Source organism: Periplaneta americana, chromosome 12 (assembly GCF_040183065.1).
Source record: "Periplaneta americana isolate PAMFEO1 chromosome 12, P.americana_PAMFEO1_priV1, whole genome shotgun sequence".
Taxonomy (NCBI): domain Eukaryota; kingdom Metazoa; phylum Arthropoda; class Insecta; order Blattodea; family Blattidae; genus Periplaneta; species Periplaneta americana.
In genome coordinates this window covers 37,921,288-37,940,490 of record NC_091128.1, presented here as the reverse complement: position 1 = coordinate 37,940,490, position 19,203 = coordinate 37,921,288, and the positions used below count along the sequence as shown (strand labels likewise).

General features: G+C 30.7%; 1 protein-coding gene across 2 annotated transcripts in view; it reads right to left on the bottom strand.

The window, feature by feature from the left end:
- The window catches only part of LOC138710312 (juvenile hormone esterase-like), an 83,351-nt gene that overhangs the window by 62,245 nt on the left and 1,903 nt on the right, over positions 1-19,203 (bottom strand). The window contains exons 2-3 of one of the 2 annotated variants that reach the window (XM_069841118.1): positions 13,075-13,308; positions 8,324-8,458 (exon numbers count right to left, since the gene is read on the bottom strand). In XM_069841118.1, coding sequence (XP_069697219.1) covers positions 8,324-8,458; positions 13,075-13,308 — 369 coding nt within the window. Of the gene's footprint in view, positions 1-8,323; positions 8,459-13,074; positions 13,312-19,203 lie in introns of both variants that reach the window. The other variant, XM_069841119.1, reaches the window with a different exon arrangement.

Below are 19,203 nucleotides of genomic sequence, written 5' to 3'. Positions count from 1 at the left end.
AATTTATATATTTATTTGTTTTGTTTATTTATGTATTCTGGTGTAGATAAGGCCATTAGGCCTTCTCTTCCACACCGCCAGAAATACAAATAAAATAATAGAAAAATCAAACTACAGTATAAACAAAGTAAAACCCAACGAAAATATATACAGGCTACAGTCACACAACCTTTAAATGAGTTAACATTGTCTTGAAGTTCAGCAAAACAAAAACACACCCTTCGATCTCTATACGCCCCCTAGTGTTGACTCAATGTTCTACGGACCTTACATTTTACCTCTGCCGGTCAGTTACCGCTAAATTTCAAGTGCCTTATCTTAGTCGTGGCTGTCAGCGTATTAAATAATTTTTTTTCCGTCTCCTTTCCTCCCCTCCACAAATGTGACGTTGTACGAGGCAGAGATAAAATAATTATAAGATCTGTACATTGATCTGAAGCTGTGCTGACATACATTTCACGTAATTTTATGTCTACATGTGCTTTCACTTGAACTTCAGAGAGCTGACGGTAATTAGGGAATTCCCTTGTTCCCAGTCTGAATCCGTTGGGGTGTCATCGTGAGCCGAAATTTATCTGTCTATCGGTCGTACCAAAGAATCAATATATACATACATAATTCAGTTTATATTGGAAGATTTTTTACCCCTTGACAGCTGTACGTCCGCTTATAGCATACCCGGGCTTTTTAATTATGACTCGAGATATTACATCTAACAAATTCAGAACATATTAAATATATTACTTTTTATTTTATATACAGACTGCAAATAGAGTATAATTTTGCAAGAAGTCAACATAAATAATAATATTCTGAAATACATATGTTATAGAAATGAAGTGACTGTTCTTTCCACAACGCTTATCATTCTACACTGGCAACATGATTACACAGTTAGAATTTCGCAATAACACATTGTTGGACACGGACAATAATATTTTGAAAGATACGTAGTTTAGAATTAATATAGTGTTATTTTCAGTGGGCTTACGTATATTCACATACTACATTAGAAACATGACAAAAGTATTCGTTTTTCCCTCTTTTGTATAAATGTGTATATATGTTTAGTTGTGCTCGCTCGAAAGCAAGTTACGCAATTTATTTACAATGTGAAAAGCACGGAGTTTTTAAGTGAATGCCTGCAACTTTGAGTGACCATCTTTGAGCTTTATTTTACTTTATTTTACTACGGTCATTACGAATGCTAGTAGCACTGAAATGGCAGTTGCTTAAAATCGAATGGCATGTTACTGGCTACCATAGGAATATGTGGGATAAAATCATCTTTTCTTTTCGTTTTGCCAGTTAATACTATCACTTCTGTTACGTTTGGCATGAATTTTTTTCACACCAATTCCTGTTCCATTGCATACTTTTTGTGGATCAATATTTCGCAATAGTACTATTGGTGATTCAATATTAAGTATCCATTTATGTGTTGACAATCCTTGCGATTTCAAAGAATTCAAGAATTCAGTTTGATAAAACACAGTCTGCTCACTATCTACAACTATCTCGAGAAACATATAATACGGTTCTGGACAGCATAAAGATACTTAATGCATAAATTGTCTAGATTTTGGCCTTCATGATGTATCTACAATGTTATTTTATATCGTTTTGCTTTTTCCATGGCCTCATGAAAGTCGATGTTGAATACAACAGACAATAATGAAGAAATACAAATGTGAGATGTGAGATAACTGTTTACAACGGTATCCATAGTGCTTCAAATGTGTGGTTTCTGCTGTAGGAGTAGAAGAATTATTTGTTTAATGGACTAAAACGTGTTTCCTACTTGATGAGAACTGGTTCATCTTGTTGTGGAAGTGTTTGTATATCTTGTTTTAACATATTTATGAATATTTGGACTGATTTTCATACGGCATGTATGATAACTGTTTACAACGTTATCCATAGTGCTTCAAATGTGTGGTTGTGGCCGTGTATTTCTCCCCTAGGAATAGAAGAATTATTTAGTTAATAGACTAAAACTTGTTTCTATTTGATGAGAACTGATTCATGGTGTAGTCGCAGTGTTATTGAATTCTATTTTATCTCATTCTTGTTTTATGGAAATTTTATCATGCTATCAATGTTCGTTGATTTTCATTAGGAACGCTATATTTTATTCATGTGCTTATGATTTCCAGTGATTTTCTCATCTGCTCCCTCTGTGGCACTTCTGATTCGTCTTCTAAGGGTACTTTTATATTTTGTTCTGAATGTTAATCCTGGTTTCATGGTGATTGTGTATGCTTATCTGATGAAGAAGTACAGCTACATAGTGAGTCTAATTCTTTATGGATTTATCCTTCTTGTAATAACTTATCGGATACTACTCATAATTTTTCAACCCATACTGACGACCTTTTATCTTGCTCTCTATGTTCTGACAACACTGATAAATTTTACAAGGGTCTGAAGGGACTACGCATTTATACCGCCAAAGTCCATTCTAATGTCTCTCCCCTTTCTCAGCACCTTTCCGATACTTTTTCCGAAGACACTTTATTTCAACGCTCTCAAGATGTAAGAATAATATCCCCATTTCCATTTTACGTCGAATTCCTAAAGGTGCACGTTGTTTCGCGGCTGATAAATTAGCACAACTTATGGATAAATGTGTCTCTCTTAATTCTGACCAATCTTGGCATCAATTATTCCTCTTTGCATATATTGCTCTCAAAGTTCCTGTGAAAGAAAATCGGAAGTCTGATAAATCTTTGATCTCAAAAATTAAAGCGAACATTCAGACATTCTCACTGGAATCTACACCCTATAAACATAAATTTTCTCTCTCTACTTTTCGTCTAGTTGAAACTAAGGTAGCTGATGGTGATATCCGTGGAGCTGTTCGAGTCCTTTCATCTGATTATGGCATAGCCAAAGCTTCAATTGCTACATACGAAGCCTTAAAATTGAAACATCCTCCACCTTCATGGCCTCTTTCCTTTCCCGTTCCGCCTTCTGGGTCAGATGTTATGTTGACTGTCTCTCAAGACATGGTTCTTAAAGCTATAGGCACATAGTTTTCCCACTGGTTCTGCGTCTGGTATTGACGGCATCCGACCTCAACATTATAAGGACCTCACATCTAAATCTGCAGGTGGTTCTGAACGCCGTCTCCTTCAATCTATTACTCAATTAGTTAATTTCATGCTATCAGGCAATGTCAACAGACATATTTGCCCACATTTATACGGGGCCTCTCTGCTAGCCATTAATAAGAAGGATGGAGGAATACGACCCATTGCAATTAGGAACACTGTTCGTCGACCAACTTCCAAAATCGCTTCCACTTCTGTCAAAGAATCAGCTAGTACTTTATTACTTCCTCACCAGCTTGGTTTTGGCGTTGCTAAAGGATGCGAATCTATTATCCACACAGTGCGAACTTTTGTAGACATAAATAAAAACAATAATCATGTTCTATTAAAGCTTGATTTTAGAAACGCCTTTAACTGTATAAAACGCGATTCTATGCTCGAAATCGTTCAAAATTGTGTCCCCAATTATATGCTTTTGTATGGCAAGCCTATCGGGAACCTTCTAACTTGTATTGTAATCCTGATATAATCTCCTCTCCAACAGGAGTTCAACAAGGCGATCCTCTCGATCCCCTTCTTTTCAGTCTTACTCTTCAATCCGTAGTATCTAAATTAAACAGTCCTTTGCATCTCTTCTATTTGGATGATGGCATTTTAGGTAGTCCTCCGGATATTGTCTTATCTGAGCTTTCAACACTTATTAATTCTTGTCAACCTATTGGTCTTGAGCTAAACCCGGATAAATGCGAGTTTCATTTTTGCTCCTCACAGGATGATACTGTATTTACAACTTTTAATGCTCTCACTCCTAGAATTCGACTTTCATCTCTTCCACTTTGACACTCCTTGGTTCCCCAATATTACTGCCAGCTGTGGAAGTTGTTATGCGTGATAAATTAGATTGGTCAACAATCTCTTTGCATTCATACAGCATATTTCCTTTTAAAAAATTGCTTTCACATCCGTCGCCTAACATACTTCCTTCGCACTACCCTTCTCTGGTTATTTCCCTCGCTTCTTCTAGAGGCTGATTGTATTTTGCGGGATTGTTTGGAATCTATTCTTAATATCCAACTTGACAATCATTCTTGGTCTTTCGCTACTTTGCCTATTTCATTTGGTGGTCTTGGCATTTGCAATGTTAGCGATATTTATGTGCCTGCGTTTTTAGCCTCGGCTTATGGAGCTCTGAATTTCGTCAAATCTACTCTCTCTAGTCACAGTGATAAAATCAGAATCCTTCATATGTCTGAGGCCTTTGAACAATGGTCCTCCGTTACTCACATTGTGGAACTTCCAAACAGTCCAGAGTCTCAAAAATGCTGGGATCTTGGTCTTGCTTCCAAAACTTTTGACAGCCTTTTTGCGTCTTCCTCCTCAGATTTTGACAGAGCCCGTTTTCTTGCTTTACGAGAAAAAGAATCAGGATGCTGGCTTCAAGCCTTACCTTCTTCCAACATAGGCACCTTAATGGATAATACGTCCTTTAAGATTGCTATTGCCTTAAGGCTTGGTGTTAAAATTTGTTTTCCACACAAATGTATTTGTGGTGCAGATGTCGATTCTTCTGACCTCCATGGATTAAGTTGCCTCAAAAATTCTGGACGATTTTCCAGACACGTCATGATTAACGACATCATTAAAAGGGCCCTAATTTCCTCTGGTTTTCCTTCCATCCTAGACCCCATTGGCATAAATCGTTCCGATGGCAAACGTCCAGATGGCTTAACTTTAACATCATGGTCCAAAGGCAAATCACTTTTATGGGATGCCACTTGTTATAACACCTTCGCTTCTTCTTATTTGCCCAAAACTTCCAAACTCGCTGGGTCAGCCGCTGCACCTGCTGTTACAATTAAACGCAATAAGTATCTCGATCTTCTGGATAGATATAATTTTGTCGTTTTCGCCGTAGAATCTATGGGCCCATGATGTTCCGAGGCGAAGTTGTTAACTTCTGATATCGGCAAATATTTATCAGCACTTAACGGTGACTCTCGCTCTACGGCTTTCCTCCGCCAAAGAATTAGTATTGCCTTCAACGAGGGAACGCTATAAGTGTTACGGGGACTTTTCCAGAATCTAAATCGTTGGAAGAAATATTTTATTTCGTGTAGAGCTGTAGACAGTTTTTCGCATCCTTTAGTTTTGTTGCTAATTTCTAGTTTGTCCATTACTCAATTGTTTAATTTAATTTCAAAATTGAATTAAAATTTATTTTGTATATTCGCAAAATGTAAACAAAGTAATAAAAAGTAAATAATTTTGGATATGGATGTATATTGTATGATTCAATATTGTTGCTATTTTGTGCTAGTTGTATTATAATGAAGACAATATACATGCACAAAATATTTGAATATAATATACCTATTTACTTTTATTACTGTGTATTAAAAAATGTACATATAGACCTATATATGCTGACGTATTTTTCAATATAATATAATATAATGTAATATAATATAATATAATATAATATAATATAATATAATATAATATAATATAATATAATATAATATAATATAATATGATATAATAAAGAACAATTGACTGTAGAAGATTGCATTTAATATTATACATTAATATTATATATTAATATATACTTTTATGTTTTTATCTTTTTAATTAATTTAACGTCTATTTGTCCGATTTTAACGTAGCCTATGTTCTTCTCCTGGTTATGAAGGTTAAATGTGCAAACTTTGGCACATATCGGTCAAAGCGTGTAGATTTGTATAGAGAACATACATACATACATACCCACATTCACTCTTATATATTAGATGCGGTGACAGGATTTTTTCTCGTTGCCAAACTTTCAGAACAGCCCCGAGGTTCACTCAGCCTCCTATAAAATTGAGTACCGGGTCTTTCCCGGGGGTAAAAGGCGGTCAGAGCGTGGTGCCGACCATACCACTCATTCTAGTGCCGAGGTCATGGAAAGCATGGGGCTATACCTCCATGTCCCCCAAGTGCCTTCATGGCATGTTATGGGGATAAGTTTTACCTTTTCTTTTTTATTATTTTAATATGCATTTTTGTAGTATGCTAGTTGTAATAATTGTTATTGTAATAAATTTGTACTTCTTTAAAATAAATAAATAAATAAACAAACAAAAATAATAAATAAATAAGTGAGTGAGTGAGTAAATAAATAAATAAATAAGTACATAAATAAATACATAAATAAATAAATAAATAAATAAATAAATAAATAAATAAATAAATAAATAAATAAATAAATAAATAAATAAATAAATAAATAAATAAATAAATAAATAAATAAATAAATAAATAAATAAATAAATAAATAAATAAATAAATAAATAAATAAATAAATAAATAAATAAATAAATAAATAAATAAATAAATAAATAAATAAATAAATAAATAAATAAATAAATAAATAAATAAATAAATAAATAAATAAATAAATAAATAAATAAATAAATAAATAAATAAATAAATAAATAAATAAATAAATAAATAAATAAATAAATAAATAAATAAATAAATAAATAAATAAATAAATAAATAAATAAATAAATAAATAAATAAATAAATAAATAAATAAATAAATAAATAAATAAATAAATAAATAAATAAATAAATAAATAAATAAATAAATAAATAAATAAATAAATAAATAAATAAATAAATAAATAAATAAATAAATAAATAAATAAATAAATAAATAAATAAATAAATAAATAAATAAATAAATAAATAAATAAATAAATAAATAAATAAATAAATAAATAAATAAATAAATAAATAAATAAATAAATAAATAAATAAATAAATAAATAAATAAATAAATAAATAAATAAATAAATAAATAAATAAATAAATAAATAAATAAATAAATAAATAAATAAATAAATAAATAAATAAATAAATAAATAAATAAATAAATAAATAAATAAATAAATAAATAAATAAATAAATAAATAAATAAATAAATAAATAAATAAATAAATAAATAAATAAATAAATAAATAAATAAATAAATAAATAAATAAATAAATAAATAAATAAATAAATAAATAAATAAATAAATAAATAAATAAATAAATAAATAAATAAATAAATAAATAAATAAATAAATAAATAAATAAATAAATAAATAAATAAATAAATAAATAAATAAATAAATAAATAAATAAATAAATAAATAAATAAATAAATAAATAAATAAATAAATAAATAAATAAATAAATAAATAAATAAATAAATAAATAAATAAATAAATAAATAAATAAATAAATAAATAAATAAATAAATAAATAAATAAATAAATAAATAAATAAATAAATAAATAAATAAATAAATAAATAAATAAATAAATAAATAAATAAATAAATAAATAAATAAATAAATAAATAAATAAATAAATAAATAAATAAATAAATAAATAAATAAATAAATAAATAAATAAATAAATAAATAAATAAATAAATAAATAAATAAATAAATAAATAAATAAATAAATAAATAAATAAATAAATAAATAAATAAATAAATAAATAAATAAATAAATAAATAAATAAATAAATAAATAAATAAATAAATAAATAAATAAATAAATAAATAAATAAATAAATAAATAAATAAATAAATAAATAAATAAATAAATAAATAAATAAATAAATAAATAAATAAATAAATAAATAAATAAATAAATAAATAAATAAATAAATAAATAAATAAATAAATAAATAAATAAATAAATAAATAAATAAATAAATAAATAAATAAATAAATAAATAAATAAATAAATAAATAAATAAATAAATAAATAAATAAATAAATAAATAAATAAATAAATAAATAAATAAATAAATAAATAAATAAATAAATAAATAAATAAATAAATAAATAAATAAATAAATAAATAAATAAATAAATAAATAAATAAATAAATAAATAAATAAATAAATAAATAAATAAATAAATAAATAAATAAATAAATAAATAAATAAATAAATAAATAAATAAATAAATAAATAAATAAATAAATAAATAAATAAATAAATAAATAAATAAATAAATAAATAAATAAATAAATAAATAAATAAATAAATAAATAAATAAATAAATAAATAAATAAATAAATAAATAAATAAATAAATAAATAAATAAATAAATAAATAAATAAGTGAGAGAGTGAGTGAGTGAGTGAGTAAATAAATAAATAACTAAGTAAGTGAGTGAGTGAGAGAGTAAATAAATAAATAAATAAATAAATAAATAAATAATGTACTTACTCGGACGGGTGTATAGACATTGAGATATAGACAATCCTCTTCGCCCATCACGACGCCCAAGAATAATTGAACGCATATGGGACCCTCAGTTCGCGCTTTCAGTACTCCTGACCATCTGCCTGTGGGTTGGGGAGCCTACAAAAATGTGCAAGGAAGCAATATTAATAATAATAATAATAATAATAATAATAATAATAATAATAATAATAATGTTATTATTGTTATTATTGTCATTATCATTATCGTCATTATTTTTTCAAATCATTTAAACATTTCCTGCAGTGGTTTTGTTGAGATTTTTATCTAACTGGTCACCTCAGTCATGTGTTCGACATGTGGAATACTTTGAGAAAATACAAAATAACAGACTCAAACCAAATTTTTACGGGAAGACATCCAAACTTAGTGCACAGAATATCTTTACTTAAAAATTAAAATTCATCGTCACAAAATACGTTATTCGCGTTTATTTACTTGGTGAATCGACAGCCAAATGAATATCATATCGGTTTTTCACGGCCTTGCCAATCTATTCCATCATTATACCATCGTTTCTCCACCGTCTGCAGTTCTATGACGGGTGTCTACCTTGAGACTCTAACATAAACTTTGTATTTACTACTTCACATTATTATTATTATTGTTGTTATTATTATTATTATTATTATTAATTCATTACCAAAATCAAGTGCACCTTATTGTTTTGTAAAACACAAATTAAAAATTGAAAATGAGGGGTCTAGAGCACAATGGATATATGTGACATAAACCTAATGATGAAAAAAAAAAATAGTTTAAGGTTTGGTGACAATGGAAAATTCCATGTAAAATCTACGATGCCTGTTTATGCTTCCGTATTTGGTCTTGATCATGTGAAGTAGTTCACTACAGATATTAAAGGAATATTAAAATTAAGATGTTAAAATTAACAATTTTTTGCAGTAAGACGCTGCACTTACACTCTTGAGTTCCAAACTATTTTGCAGATTAAATAAGTGTACAAACTAAATCTAAAAAAGGTAATGTGCAGTGGCGTTTTCTTCATGAATGCAAGATATGTAATGCATGCTCTTAGACTTCAGTTTGGATGATTGATTTTATATTATAACAGGAAAATTGTAAAATAACACTTAAACATAGTTTAAATTCCCACCCAAAGCATGAGATACTTGTAGTTCAACAAGACTTAGACGTGTGGCGCTACGGTATTCTCGGCTTAGGTGGCTACATTCAGTGACGTCATCTAAGTACTGGTTTCTCTGAAGCTACTGGGTAAAATGTGGGAGGGAAAAGGCTTGTTGCATGCTATTCCAAAACTGCATTCGGGGACAGCAGGTAATAATTTCGTAATGGTCCTGAAGACAGAGGCACTTGTTACTGTGTTTGTCAAAAACAACTGACACATATTGGGCTAATCGTGAACTGCGTACAACTATTTTCTTTAGGTTTATAATCTTTTCGCTGTAAGAAAAATCGTAATATAAGCAATAGCACGTGACTGAAGTGAGGCTTCATTGGCCGCTGTTTGGCGCCATAGATTCTCAGTACGTGTTTCCGCCTACTGTTGTAAATTATGTTTCATGTTAAACATTTCCCGTTACTCGTCAAGTAGGCCTAACCTCACTACTATGCATTCATTTAATTAGGAAACATTTACTTTATAATTACTGTGATTCAAACTCACTTTAACTTATTATACACATTAAGGACTATTTGTTTTTCTCTGCTTTTGAGAGGGTTTCCACTCTTATGTTTAATAACCACACACACCGAGGATGCATAAGCCATACTTCAGTACCACGTGCTTACGTGAACAACTACGATCTCAAGTGACGCCAGCTTGTTACAAGAACAGACTACCTCGCTATTACTGTTGGTATTCATCTGCCTTCATAGTACATAAAAAAATGTAAAAGTAGCTTTTGTTTTACATAGCGTTTTACCTATAAGTGAAGTTACATGTTTCATCGTATTTAACAACTAGAATTCAATTTTTTATTTTCAAATAATACAAGATTATGGTTTCCAAATACGAACTATATTTTCCTGCGTCATGTCAGTGTTTCGATGGGGAGCCAATTACGGGTATGACAGCAGCGTGCTTATGTTTACATTAGGATTTTTCTTACAGGGCAAACAGTATAGATGGACGGGAACAGAATTCTTTTTCTCCACCCTCACCCATTGTCGAAATACCGTTAAAGCAATAAAAATGAAACTTGTAACTAATCCCCAGCAAAAGCAACCCTAGCTCAGTTGGTGAGAGAATTCCAAGTGGTGCAGTAAACCAGTGGCGGCCGCTGATCATGTTGCAGCGTTGCACAACCACCAAGTTTTTCCCGCACATTAAAATTTTGTTTATATTAAATAACTAAACAGATTTTAAGTTTACTTCTCGTCCAATTTAAATATATACTTTTTTTATTTATGTATCATTCAAGAATTCGAGTATGAAATAATCAGAATTTATAAAATTCATCAAATTGTGAATAGGTACTTCAGAAGTGGTCGTTGTGCGGCTCAAGCAACAGCCAGATTCGTGTAGCGGCTGGTATTGAAGGCAGGCTCAGTTCGGAGTTCCTATCCCAGCAGTTAACACAGCTGGTCGCGGCAAAGCTCTTGCAACAACCGGAAGCAAATAGCTCTTGTATTTGCCCGTAAATTGCAGAAGTGACCATTCCGAATGGACACATTCGCTGGATGAATAGTGACTTGAGACGAAATTTTCGGATTTTTTCCGAGTCTTCGTTTCTCACGTGGTTTCTAACTTCCTGACTTCCTGTTTCCTGACCAACGTGTAGCTAGGTGAGCACGTGGTCCAGTCGTTTTATTATCGTGTGAAATCCATTTAATTCTGTCTTAAATGTTTAGTTTTTGTTGGAATTTAAATAGTTTTATGTGAATTGTGCTGCATAATACAATTTTTTTTATTGGATGTGATATTTTCGTCAAGTTTGTGACATAGGTACATAGGCATATAACGTTATGAATTTTGTAAGTTGTTTAAAAACAGGAACTTTTATGGAGTTTAATGAGTTTTATGTGAAATGTGGTAGTTATCACAATTTTTATAGTTCATTGTGAAGTGATGTTTTCTTCAAGTTTGTAATATACATGCGTTTACCATTACGAATTCTGTAAATAGTTTACAAAACAAGAACTTCTCTGTACTTTCTGACGAAGAAAAATAAAAAAATTAAAGAACTTGGTAGACCATTGTCTGATCTAAATATTGTCCAGACAGTTACTATAGGGAAAAGACAGTTCAAGGGAATTTTTAGAAAGGAAATTTACAATAATCATGATTGGCTTTGTGATTGTGAAGTGAAAAACGCAACTGTTTTGTTTTCCGTGTATTTTGTTTGTTGGGGAATAGTCGTGGACAAGAACGGGCATTACTGATATTAATCATTTAAGTACCAGCGTTGGATTAAAATGTTCATGACCATGTATTGATAAAGGTAACTAATTCTGCCCCACTCATCACAGAAAGCGCAACACCTAGACCCAAACTTCACCGGCTGCCACTGCAGTAAACGTTTTACGTGTGTAGAAAGCTTCATTGTGAAATAATAACTGTTCTGTTGTTATATTTTTATTTAGCCTACTGTATTTATATAGTTTATGAAGAGTTAATGTTCATTAGTTATGGTTAAAGAAGACATTATTATAAATTTATTTGAGAAGCCTTTCCATGCCCGAACTGTAGATGAGAAATTTATTATTGTGAAAAATGGATGGCCAATTCCCCATCTCACGAACTTGAAATCAGAGAACAAAACTTGCTTGCGAAATTTTAATCCTGATCTGTACAATAAAACTGTCTGGTTATGCGGTTCTGAAGTACTGTGTAAATTATTCTGTTGGCCCTATTTGCTATTTGGAAACGACAATTCCCCATGGAACAGTAAGAAACGTGGATATTAAGTTCTGAATAATTTACATACTGCGATATCAAGACATGGAAAATCAGACTCTAACATCCATGCGCTCATAACTTTGGGGACATTCGGGAAAAATAGAATAGACTTACAACTATAGTTCCGTATCTCTTATTTCCGGCAGCCAATCACGTTGCAGGTCGGCTACATATAAACGTGTGCGTCTTGTCATTCGCTGTTGATGATGTAATGAATTTCCTATGGCTCGATAAATACTTAATATAATCGTCCGTCATTTTGGCTCTTTCGTTGGCGTTCGCAGAAATCACACGAGGACGTTATTTGCCGCTCAATTATTTGGTCAATTACAGTGCGTTTGATTTATTATCATAGGAGCTACTGCATGATAATGTTTAACGTTGAAGCAAATAGATTCATCTGGTAGCTCGGCAACGAAAGAACAAAAATGGCGAACGATACTACCTACCTAGACTTTATAGAGCCTTCACTTCCTAAGACGTAAGCAAAGGGCAGGAGTCACACCGGGAATAACAGCGACACGACTATAGATAAAAAATCGAGAGGGCATTATTAGGCATAATGGAACTGTGAAAGAAAACCGCGAAATTCTGAAAAGATTAACGTCTGTGACGTGCACAAGAATTTTACTCAAAACTCCGCTCCGATTCCAAATGTAATTATTCCAACTTACAACTGGTCGATTCATCTGTCACATCTGCCTTCACCTCTGTAACTCTCAATTTTATTTGTTATTATTGTAATTAAATTATTTCATCAGCCATTTCCTCAATATTGTACTACTAGTTTATGGTATAATCTGCTATTTTTGTCAGATGTATTTATACTAACCTTAAACCGTAGATTCCCGGTAGGTGGCTCTGCATAAGGAATGGCTCTGTAGGAGCAGAATGGCTTCCCGCTCTCAGACCACGCTGTGCTCCCCACTATGTCTCCCAGGTTAGTTCTGAGGTGGCATGTGTCCAGGCAGTGGACTGGAGCTCGCAGATTGAACCAGGACGCAGTTATCAACCATATCAGTAGCCAGCTGACTTTCCCAGTCATGTCCAGTAACTCTACAGCCATCTGCTTAATTTTCAACCAATAAAACACCCTTTCAATTGCGTACGTATAACTTAAAAGATTTTGAGGCCAAGAATTAGATCACATAAATCACGTTGACACTCTTTATTCAGCTTCCATTTCCAAATACGGAGAACATTAGAGACGATGAGATGATAATGGCGCAATAATAGATCGCGATAATGAAGTAATCGAGAAAGACGATCTCCGAGAATTTGTCCAAGATTCGAAAGATAAAGACTATGTCAGATTGTTGAATAGCAAGCAAGTAGCAAATATTACTTCCACAAACTAATGACTAAATATTGGTGCAGCACATTTTTGTTGTTGAGAATTGAGTTCACATAAGTTTTCTTCAGACGTACTTATAAATTACTATTTTTATATGTAATGTCTAGTACCAAACCCCAGTCCTCATTAATATTATGTTTAATCCCTTATTGAGTTGACTATTACACTGCAAGGAACTTGTATTTGTTTTTTAACACAATTTGATTTTTTACATTACTTAGACTTAATTAAGAAAAATACTTACATACTTGTATTTACTTTATTACATCATGTAATTGTGCATTGTAAAAACATTGTTCATGTCAAGTTCCTTCCCCTGTATATATTTTATTACTTCGTGTAATTATTGCAAAACCGCTGTTAATGTAAAGATCCTATTAATGATTATATTATTATTTGAAATACCTCTGTTTCAATTTTAATGTGCACACACTATATTGTGCAATGGAAAATTGTTATTACTTAATTTATTATTTACTTAATAATTACAGACTCACTTCACTATTACCCAGTCTCCCTAAAGTATTTGAAAAATGTATAAAAACATGTTTAATACAATTTTTAGAAAAAAAACTATAAAATGATAATAAATTAGGTTTCAGGAAAAATCTGTGCACTGACGATGCTATTATAGCAGTTACTTAAAAAATAATTCAACAATTAGATGGAGGAAATAAATGTCTAGGAATTTTTCTGGACTTACAAAACAGCTTTCGATACAGTCAATCACAGAATACTTTGGGATAAAATGGGTAGATTGGGAATTAATGGGTTGGCTTTAAAATGATTTAACTCTTACTTAAGTAACAGAACTCAAGCAACTAAAATAAATGATCACCTTGGTGAATCACGTAACAATGATACAGGTGTACCTCAGAGGACGATTTTAGGTCCTGTTTTGTTTTTAATATATATCAATGATTTACTTAAAACTGAATTGAGAAATATTTTGGTACTCTGTATTCTTACGCTGATGATACTGTGGTTATATTTAGCGGTTCGAGTTGAAATGAAAGATATCAACATTCTAACAACGGCATTAACATTATTAAAGAATGGCTGGAGTCTCACTTACTTTCTTTGAACGTTTCTAAAACAAAATTAATACCATTTTCTTTAACATCACATGGCCTTGAAGAATTAAAAATAATTAATAATCGAAATATAACAATACCTACCTACTTGCTCATCTCACGTCTTTAGTATATCCCCACAAGTCAAATATTTAGGTATTATTATTGACCAACATTTAAAATGGAGAAGCCTATCTCCTTGGTGTGTAACAGAGTGGGTAAAACAATCCACAAATTTTTCATTCTACGTTCTTATTTACCTATTTCTGTTCTGCGTACCGTGTACTTAGCTTTGTTTCAATCAATAATTCAGTATGGTATATTAGGTTGGGGGGAATGGCAAAATCGACACTCCACCCTTTAAATTTGCTCCAAAAAAGAATTTTATTATCAAAATTTGTCTATATAAACCTTCAGGTTACCGAACAAAATCAATTTTTCAGGAATTTTGGTGTATCAAATCTAGAACAAATTTATAAACAAATATTGCTGATATACTTCCACAAAAATTACAATAAATTTAAATTGGATCCTCATGAATACTGTACGAGACAAAACTACAGTTTCTTTCTCAACACTCCCAAATGCCACACAAATGCTTGATTAAAACCCAGCAGAAATTTTGGACCCAGAATATATAATGCATTAATTATAGCTTACCCTGAACTAAGTACACTTGACACACATAGATTTAGGAGACAAATTAGATTAATTATTTAATTGTTTTGTATTTCTTTTCAGCTATTTGAGTTAAAAATTAATACTCTAATATTCATGTACTTTCGTACTTTCTATTTGTATATGGCCTATTAATACATGCTGTATGTATTTTACCATAATATATTAATGTTTTTGTGCTCAATGAACTCTCTTAATTTTGGGTTATATTTTGTATAAATGATCTGAACTGCGCCCGAGCACGACTTCTGCTCTTTCGGGCTGCAATGCCTAATGTAGCTCAAGTGTAGTGTATTAAATAAATTTATATTTGAAATTACTATTACTATTGTTCAGCTACAGCTGGCTCAGTAGTATGTATTGTTAATAGTTCACAAAAGTATATAAAGTTAATAATTTAAAATTGATCTATATACAAATAGTAATTAAACATAATAAATATGCAATTTAATAACTAATTTTTCTACAATATATCTATGTGATTTTTGTTAGTTCAAACTTGCACTTACGTCTGGTAGACACTACTTCACTAGAAACAATGCTATTAGTATTATTTTTACGTATTCATTTACTCCAATGCTGATAACTTAGTTTACAAAATACTATAATGTGCGTTGAAATAACGTAGAAAAGAAAACGTTATTAGTTTCATGTTTCGTAAATTATTAATGATTAATTTAAAATATTATGACGAGCTGATATTGTGTACGATAGCATTCACTGTAAGAGAGAAGAGGGCAACACTTCGTCGCACAGAGATAGCAGGCGCTGAGCACTTGCGTTACGCATTTAAAACATTGAGTTGTGTTTCCAGGTTAGTATACAGCTCACTGGTAGAAACACTATCATAGAGGGCGCATGGAACACTCAGCATCTCGGATGTGCTGCTATAACCGTTCGTTACGATAATCGGAGTTTTAGGCATAATTTGCCATCCACGTGATACGTTAAAATTACTCATCACGGTTTGCTTAATATTCATCACCTATGTGATACGTTACAATAATTATTACTCATCACGGTTTGCCTAATATTCATCACCTATGTGATACGTTACAATAATTATTACTCATCACGGTTTGCTTAATATTCATCAACTATGTGATACGTTACAATAATTATTACACATCACGGTTTGCTTAATATTCATCACCTATGTGATACGTTACAGTAATTATTACTCATAACGGTTTGCTTAATATTCATCACCTATGTGATACGTTACAATAATTATTACTCATCACAGTTTGCTTAATATTCATCACCTATGTGATACGTTACAATAATTATTACTCATCACGGTTTGCCTAATATTCATCACCTATGTAATACGTTACAGTAATTATTACTCATCACGGTTTGCTTAATATTCATCAACTATGTGATACGTTACAGTAATTATTACTCATCACGGTTTGCTTAATATTCATCACCTATGTGATACGTTACAATAATTATTACTCATAACAGTTTGCCTAATATTCATCACCTATGTGATACGTTACAATAATTATTACTCATCACAGTTTGCCTAATATTCATCACCTATGTGATGCGTTACAGTAAATATTACTCATCACAGTTTGCCTAATATTCATCACCTATGTGATACGTTACAGTGATTATTACTCATCATAGTTTGCCTAATATTCATCACCTATGTGATACGTTACAATAATTATTACTCATCACAGTTTGCTTAATATTCATCACCTATGTGATACGTTACAATAATTATTACTCATCACAGTTTGCCTAATATTCATCACCTATGTGATACGTTACAATTACAGTTATTATTACTCATCACGGTTTGCTTAATATTCATCACCTATGTGATACGTTACAATTATTATTAGCTACTCATCACGGTTTGCTTAATATTCATCACCTATGTGATACGTTACAATAATTATTACTCATCACGGTTTGCTTAATATTCATCACCTATGTGATACGTTACAATTATTATTACTCATCACGGTTTGCTTAATATTCATCACCTATGTGATACGTTACAATAATTATTACTCATCACGGTTTGCTTAATATTCATCACCTATGTGATACGTTACAGTTATTATTACTCATCACGGTTTGCTTAATATTCATCACCTATGTGATACCTTACAATTATTATTATTATTACTCATCACGGTTTGCTTAATATTCATCACCTATGTGATACGTTACAATTAATATTACTCATCACGGTTTGCTTAATATTCATCACCTATGTGATACGTTACAATAATTATTACTCATCACGGTTTGCTTAATATTCATCACCTATGTGATATGTTATAATAACTATTACTCATCACGGTTTGCCTAATATTCATTACGGTTCTACCTTGAATTGTTGAAATCACTTCTTTAAGTAGAGTAAAAAATCAATTTCACGATCTGTGTTCGAAAAACAAGGAATAAAATATTTTAAATGCTGAGATTGTTATCATTAATTTTAAGGTGGTTGCCTGTATAGTAGGAGCCAGCGATTTTGGCAGACGGATTTTGTTAATCGGAACTCCAGAGCGAGTTATTCACCGATGAAAGGTCGGCTGATATCTCTGCAGCAAGCAAACTGAAGCTGGAATGGGTAGAACATGAGTTTAAACATACAGGCTCGAGATCCGAGTGGACGTAGATGGACAGTCACTTCTAAAAAATATGCACAACTAAACTATAGTAGTCTATAATGCGTTCATGTACGTACATGAAAAGGGACCAGTTTCCGGCACACATTTTTCGACATAATTCTAGTTGCCGCTGCATAATCTTTTCCTCATTAGTATAAAGGCATTTTATATAATAGAAAAAACTATTCTATAATCAACAGACTGACTGATTCGTCAACTTAAATCTCCTTAAACCCTATACGTAGGTTTCTGTTAATCCTTAGTCAATAGATATTAATGAATATTACGAAATACGAACATTAAGGGCCATATTCATAGACATTCTTAGCGCGGGCTTCTGGTGGATGATCAGCGAACTAACATTTTTCGTATTCATAAATCAGTGTTAGCGATATGATATGATATGAATTTTGTACAAGTAATCAGTCGATAGCCGGGGCTAGTTTAGCACGCTCGTAGCGCGGGCTAGCGAAATGTCTATGCATAGCTTATTTTTCATTATATATTGTATGCGCAAATTTTTGATATGAGATAATATGCACCATTTGAGACTATAATTTATCCATTCGTGATTCAGCCTGTGTTATCTGTCCATGCTACTCCATACAAAACCTTCCCACGCTAGGGGAAATCTGCACACTACTTCCTCCTCAGTCGCATTCGCCTTTTATCAATTACCTGAGCGAATCCTGTTTGCTGCCGAACGTTCTGTATTTTAGAATCAGAGTCATACAAAATTATTTGATCATTCTTATGCAAATTACACACAGTAAAAAGACAATAAAATCCTAATTAAGTGAGGATTATAAAATTATAACAAATGGAGTTAGACGAGCGTACTAACTTTTATCACCCACAATTTCTTATTGACAATACTAGAGATTAATATAAAGTGATATTTCAGTTTTTATTAAAACATTTACCTCAAAACTGCCTATTATTTGTTGATGATATGGTAATTGTCACAAACAGAGAAGAAGATCATTTGCGAAGATCTGTAATACACTTCAGCTACAATTGCTGATTCGTATAATTTAAACGTTTCTTTGAGAAACAATTAAGTAATAACTTTTAAACACGTTAGGACAAAAAATATATAATATTGAATTATCAAACATTAGAACAAGTAACATAATTTTGTTATGTGGGCTATAATATGTGGTATATGACGTTAACTGATATGGATAGTAAACTTGAAGGATTAAAAAGGAGAATCA